The following is a 7,256-nucleotide window of genomic DNA, read 5'->3' on the forward strand; positions in this document are numbered from 1 at the left end:
GGGGGGTAATCAGAAGGGGGAATGAAGCATGAGAGATGATAGACTCTGAGAAACAAACTGAGGGCTTCAGAGGGGAGGGGGTGGGGGAATGGGATAGGCTGGTGATGGGTAGTAAGGAGGGCACGTATTGCATGGTGCACTGGGTGTTACACGCAAGTAATGAATCATGGAACTTTACATCAAAAACTAGGGATGTACTCTATGGTGACTAACATAATATAATAAAAAATATTATTATAAAATAAATAAAATCTTTAAAAAAATTATCTCAGCCTTCTGACATCAAAGGTATAAACTTAACTGCAAATGTGCCTAACCTATTCTTTCAGTGCCAATGGAAGAAGATATTTCTCCACCTGTCTTCAAGGTTCAGTTCCTTTACCTGTCTCCTGGTTCCCATGTCCTATCTACTTATCAAATCTTACACTTAATTAGCTCTTTATCCTCTTCCTCTTGATAACTCATATGAGCTCTAATATAGTCTCTGGTTCATCTCACCTTAAAAAAGAGAAAACAGATCCCTTCTTGACCCCATTTATCCTCCATCTACTTGCCAGTCTTTATCTTACCTTTTGCAGTCAGAGTTCATAAGAGTTGCCCATGCCTTCTATCTTAATATCCTTTCTTCATGTTAACTCCTCTGCAACTTTTTTTTTCTCCACCAAACTGTTTTTTTTAAGCCATAGTGACCCTCATGCCAGTTTATACATTAATCTACATGCTACTTGGCCTTTCAGAAACTTTTAAATAGACTTGCCCATTTTCTTGAAACTCTCTTCCTTTGGCTTCCATTGCATCAAAATCTCTTGGTTTTCTTTCTACTGCTCAAAGAAAATGGGAAGCTGCTGAATTTAAGCAGGGAAGGGTCAGTTTTAACGTGATGAAAGCTTTTAAAGGGAGAGGATGTGGCTAAAGAAGAGACCAGTTCCGAAGCTACTGTAATAGTCCAAGCCAGAGATGATGTTTGTTTGAATTAGAATGGAGAGAGAGAGTTTGGAAAGAATTGAAAAGATTAAGGGAAATTTAGGAGATAATACCAAATTTTGTGATAGATTAAATGTAGATGATTAGAAAGCAGGAAATTGCTTGTTCTGATTTAGGCATCTAAGATAGATGATACACCATGTATCATAGGGGAAGAAAAAAACCAAACACTGAAAAGGCCATGTTGAGTTTTAAGGTGCAGCTGAGATTCTGAATGGAAATTTCATGAGGGAAGTGGATATATAAGCCTGAATTTCAAAAGAGCTAAGATGCAGATCTTTTAATTGTTGCTGTATAAATGGTAATTTAATTGAAGTCATGCACATAAAAGAAATAATTGGGAAAAGCTTAAGAGTAGAAAGAAAGTTCAGTCTAAGCTTTCGTAAATTCCAACATTTGAAGATTGATTCAGGTAGGATGAGTTGACAAGGACAACCAAGGAATCATTACAGAAGTAGGAGAATGTCCTATCTAGGAAGCCTTGGGAACAGAACGTTTTAAGAAAAGGAGCAAGCATTTTTGTTCTCATCCAAATATAGTGTATCATTTATCTCACTTGATGATAATTGCCTGTTTACATGTCCATGTAACCAACAGTTTTAGTTCTTTTAGGGGTTGTGGGTTGAACTAGCTTGGAGACAAGCAAATATTTTCTGTAAAGGGCCAGATAGTAAATATTTCAGGCTTTATGGGCCATATGATCATTTCTGGGGTAACTACTCAACTTGCTATTGTAGCATGAGAGCAGCCGTACATTAAAGCCGTACATTAAAGATGAGTGTGACTGTGTACTAATAAAACTTTATTGATGGATGCTAATATTTGAATCTCATAATTTTCACAGATAACAAAATACTATTCTTGTGATTTTTAAAAGCCATTTAAAATAGAAAAAACGTTAGCTTGTGGGCTATGCAAAAACAGGGAGGGGGCAGAATTTGGCTGAAGGCTGTAGTTTACTGACACTTTTCCCATAATTGATCCTGGTGCCTGAACCATAACAGACACGTAAATTTTTGTTGAATAAATTAAAGTTGAATAAGTTCAGGCCTTTTCTATGTTTTTTTGGGGGTAGGGAGAATTCATACGTTTGTGTTCATGCTTCTCTTTAGAGATTAACTTTTAATTTGCTAAAAGTAAATTTAACATTTTGAAGCGCTATCAAGTGGCCAGAAAACGGTTTTAAATATTTAAAAGGATGTAATATTATTTTGGGTTGCAGAAAGGTAAAACTGAGTTCCAGGGCTTCCTAGAATGCATAGGATTTTTGGCTTTGATTTTTATTAATATGTAGATTTTAAAAATTCCTGTGGGCAGTAAAATACACCTTTATATCATTGAGAATTCTAATTATTATTATTATTAGTCTTGAATTTTTGTTTTCATTTGATCTTAGTCATATAAGATCATACTGTCAGTATGACGTGAACTCTGCATTTATGTTGCTAGAATTTAGCATGAGAGACAGTCTATAGGCAAGTGAACAAATAGATTAGTGTATATTGACAACTTGTGATGTGTACCATGAAGGAAATTACCAGGTATAATATTATACACTAATTACGAAAGATAGGCAAAGATAGTTAAAGTGGTCAGAAAATGTATCTCTTGGGAAGTATTATTTATGCTGAGACTTGAGTTCTGTGGGTGGGAGAGGAGAGGGGTACCTAGGTAGAGAGAGAGCATATGTGATTACTCTGAGTCCCGTGAGAACTTGGTATTTTCCAGGAATTGAAAAGTGGTTTTAGGCATAAATAACTTGAGATAACTGTATTGAAGAAATCTACAACTAATTGCTTATATAACAGAGACTGGTATATTTTGGATTTTTAAAAATCAGACAATCTGTACGAAGATATAGCTCCTAAGTATCAGGATCAAAATTGGCTAGGTTAAAAAAAATTTCCAGTGTGTTCCACATTTATTGAAAACCCTTTAGGTGAAATGACGTTGCTGTTGTGTATATGGATTGACAGGCAGTTGAAACTAATGTGAATAATTCTCATACCAAGGGGTGTTTAGCACCAAACTTCAAATGTGCTGAAACAATAAGTCAAGGAAGAAAATGGTTCCTACATGAGTAACTCCATTTAGTCTCAGAAAATGTGGCACACTAAGGTATCACCATAGGAGATGCCTTAAGCAAAGGAAGGATGGCTGACAGTAGGACTTGTGAGTCATTGTCAGTGGGAAGAGCACAACAGATTGATTGGAATGAGGACAGAAAAGAGTGAGGGAAATAGAATAAGCATAAGTGGAGGTGAAATGAGAATCCTGGGCAATCAGAGTGAAGGAGGAAGACAAAAGGAAAATTCAAGTAAAAAAAGAAGGGAGGATGCTAATAGTTTAAGAGGAAAATATTCTAATAGGCATAATTTTATACAGGGTAAAACCTTAGAAAAGTCTAATTTACCCATTGCCTAATCATAGGAGAAATTCTAAATCAAAGCCAATCATATCTTTGATTATCTCTTCTACTTCAAAATCTTTGTTTTGCAATATTTCACTTTGAAAACTCAAAGTGACAAATTATATATTTTTACCATATTTTATAAATTTTTATCTTTTTAAAATAATATTTGCAAATATTTGTTTTTAAATAAAATGTATATACCGTCTAGTATGTTGTATTGATTTACTCAATGTTCTTTTAAGTGTTTCAGGCTGCATGTACCAAGTAGTTCAGACGATTGGCTCGGATGGAAAAAATCTTCTGCAATTACTTCCAATTCCTAATTCTTCTGGAAATCTTATACCGCTAGTTCAATCTCCAGTCATGTCTGATGCTTTGAAAGGGAATACAGGAAGCCCAGTTCAAGTTACTTTTCAGACTCAGATTTCCAGCTCTTCCACAAGTGCATCAGTTCAATTTCCCATTTTTCAGCCAGCCAGTTCTTCAAACTATTTTCTTACAAGAACAGTAGATACAACAGAAAAAGTTAGAGTTACTTCTGTGGGAACTGAAACTCTTACCTCATCAGTTTCTAAAGTTCAGAGTCATGGTGTGAAAATTGATGGACTCACCATGCAAACATTTGCTGTTTCTCACTCCTCAACACAAAATGATTCACCTTATATTTTAGTAAATACTCAGAGTCTTCCAATGACTGTGAAGTCTCCAGTTTTGCCTTCTGGGCATCATTTACAGATTCCTGCCCATGCTGAAGTGAAATCTGTACCAGCGTCTTCATTGCCTCCTTCAGTTCAGCAAAAGATACTTGCAACTGCAACCACAAGTACCTCAGGAACAGTTGAGGCCTCCCAAATACCAACCGTTATTTACGTATCTCCTGTAAATACAGTGAAAAATGTAGTTACCAAGAACTTTCAAAACATTTACCCAAAACCTGTTACAGAAATAGCAAAGCCAATGATACTAAATACCACACAAATTCCAATGAATGTTGCTAAAGAGACACAATTAAAAGGTGGTCAGCATTCTCAAGCTGCTCCTGTGAAATGGATTTTTCAAGAAAAGCTACAGCCTTGCACTCCATCTCTTGTTCCTGTTAAGTCTTCAAATAATGTGGCTTCAAAGATTTTAAAAACTTTTGTAGATAGGAAAAGTTTGGGAGATAACACTATAAATATGCCATCATTGAGTGCTGTCAGTCCTAGTGGGACACAATCCAAAAGTATGCCTATTAAAGATAATGCCTTGGTTATGTTTAATGGGAAAGTCTATCTATTGGCTAGAAAGGGGACAGATGTTTTGCCATCACAAATTGACCAACAGAATTCTGTTTCTCCTGATATTCCACCAAGAAAAGATACATCACAAATAGTGAGTTCAAGTCCAGTCACAGAAATATCCAGAGAGGTTGTAAATATTGTTTTGGCTAAAAGTAAATCTTACCAGATGGAGACAAAATCACTTTCAAATATTCAGCCTGCTTCCATGATCAATCTAAGGGCAGAGAAGAATAAAAAAGTGGAGAAACCATCTCTTTCTACCCCAAACCCACATAATATGAATCAATCCATTAACTACTTAAAACAGAGTAAGACTTTATTCACAAAGCCAGCCTTTCCAGATGGATTTAGTACAGTACAAAATGCCCCCAGAAAAGGAACTATCATCCAGAGCATAGAGAAAATAAGTTCCTCTGTTGATGCAACAAGTCTTACTTCACAACAGTGTGTTTTCAGAGACCAAGAACCAAAGGTAATTTTCCCATGTCAGGGTGTTCTTTTTATCTATCTATATAGCAAATTTTTCTTTCTTATTTCTCGAAGTTAGTTACCGATGATACCTCTTCCCCCCCCTTCCCATCCTCCACGCCATCACACAAATACCATACACACATGAATGTTTATTAAGTCAAAGCTTTTATCTGAAGGAAATGTTTGAGGAGGGTAATAGAGTCCAAGCTGTATCTTTCTCTTAAATCATTTAGCATGCCACATCTTTAAAACAAAATCAAACAAAAAACTCAGCAACAAGGTTTAGAAGAGTTGGTGAAAGATAATGTGAATTCAAAGCTTGGTAAAATTCTGTGTGTGTGTGTATATATACATGTGTACACATATATATACATATGTACCTACCTATATTTACTAGATTAATGTTAGTATGTGAAAAGATCAGTATTATGCATCTAGGAGAGCTGGGTTTTTTGTTTGTTTTGTGATGGTAGGGAGATATCTGGCAATTTTTTTAGGTAGATAGTAGAAGGGGTAGAATGGGGCTAATCAGTACCTTTCAGTCATTTGTGGAAATAGGATTTATCAACATCTTTTTTTTTAGTAGACAAGTTTCCCTCTTTTGTTTTAAGCCCTTTCTGACTCTTCAATTATTCAACATATCCACATAGTTACCATTATGTTCTACTTAAGATATGTGTGTCTGTGCTAAGTATTTGTGCCCACTCTTTCCTTATGTAGAGGTCTACTTAATAATGTCAATGTTTCTCCCCTTCGGTAGGGAATTCATTGAATTCTAGATATGTAAGGAGATAAATTCTGAAGTATAAGATCGATTAAAGGCATAAGACTTTTCCAGAAGACTACAATTTCCAACTAATGTTTTATAGATTATTTTTAACTTGTCATTAGTCTGTATTCTTATTTCAGTTTGAGAATCAACTGTTAACCTTTCTAGTTAGAAAGAATCTAGTTTGCCAGAAAGCAAAATAAAGGAGAAATTTTAAAGGAATAGTTTGTTTGTACTCAGTTAACTTCATTTTTTCAAGTGTGGGTGGTAAGGCAAGGGTAATGCAAATCAACCATTTAGGACTTTAGAGCATGTTGTTTTAAGAAAGATGAGATGAACATTTAGTTGCCAGTCTGATAAAATAGCTTGAGTAATTTGCAGTATTGTTTGTGTGTTTTGTTTTCCTAATTCCAGATCCAGAATGAAATGGCATCAACATTAGAAAAAGTTACTCAAGAAAGAAATGACAAGAACTATTCCCAAGGAGGAAGCAATAAGGCATCATATCTGAAGAATGATGCAGAATTTAAAAAAATATTTGGTCTCACTAAAGATTTGAGAGTATGCCTTACTCGGATTCCTGATCATTTGGGCTCTGGAGAAGGTTTTGATTCCTTTAGCAGTTTGGTGAAGAGTGATACTTACCAAGAGACTGAGTTGATAGTGAAGGAAGAAAAGAAAAAACAGGTAATAGATTTTTCGTGTCCTTTGTAGTTACTCCAAAGGTTCATGAATGCATTTTCTTGTTTTGTTTTTTTTTAGTCTGTACATTAATATGAATGATAGTTGTTATCAAATTTGCATATGTATATATATTATACCAAATCAGTGTTAAAAAGAACCATATATACAAAGGTAAAAATACACCCTCAGTTAATTAAAGATGTTGCATTAAGTGTTTCTATTCACCTGTTTATTTTTTTCATCAAAAAATTATAAGAAAATGCCCATAACTTTTTAAACTAGTTATCCTATTTTGAAGACCCTATCTAAAATAAATAATCCAACATGATCCAATGAGCACTGGGTGTTAAACACAACTAACGAATAATTGAACACTACATCAAAAACTAATGAGGTACTATATGTAAATAATCTAAATGTAGGGAAAATATAAGCATGTAGATGTTCATTGCAGTATTACCTTTAATACAAACGTTTTAAGAACTCTACTTGGTCAATAATGATGAAAAGAAACATCCCTATAACTTTGCCTATTGTTATTCCACTTAGAAATATGTCATTGGGGGGCGCCTGGGTGGCTCAGTCGTTAAGCATCTGCCTTAGGCTCAGGGCGTGATCCCAGTGTTCTGGGATCGAGCCCCACATCAGGCTCCTC

The 7,256-nt window shown here is 35.1% G+C and overlaps 1 protein-coding gene across 2 annotated transcripts in view; it reads left to right on the top strand.

Annotated features, from left to right (window-relative positions):
• LRIF1 (ligand dependent nuclear receptor interacting factor 1) overlaps positions 1-7,256 on the top strand; it is a 17,878-nt gene that overhangs the window by 9,419 nt on the left and 1,203 nt on the right. Inside the window, exons 2-3 of one of the 2 annotated variants that reach the window (XM_008704049.2) lie at positions 3,640-5,149; positions 6,332-6,604. In XM_008704049.2, coding sequence (XP_008702271.1) covers positions 3,640-5,149; positions 6,332-6,604 — 1,783 coding nt within the window. The remainder of the gene's footprint in view (positions 1-3,639; positions 5,150-6,331; positions 6,605-7,256) is intronic. The other variant, XM_008704050.2, reaches the window with a different exon arrangement.

This window comes from Ursus maritimus, unplaced genomic scaffold, assembly GCF_017311325.1.
Source record: "Ursus maritimus isolate PB19 unplaced genomic scaffold, ASM1731132v1 scaffold_12, whole genome shotgun sequence".
NCBI classification, from domain to species: Eukaryota; Metazoa; Chordata; class Mammalia; order Carnivora; family Ursidae; genus Ursus; species Ursus maritimus.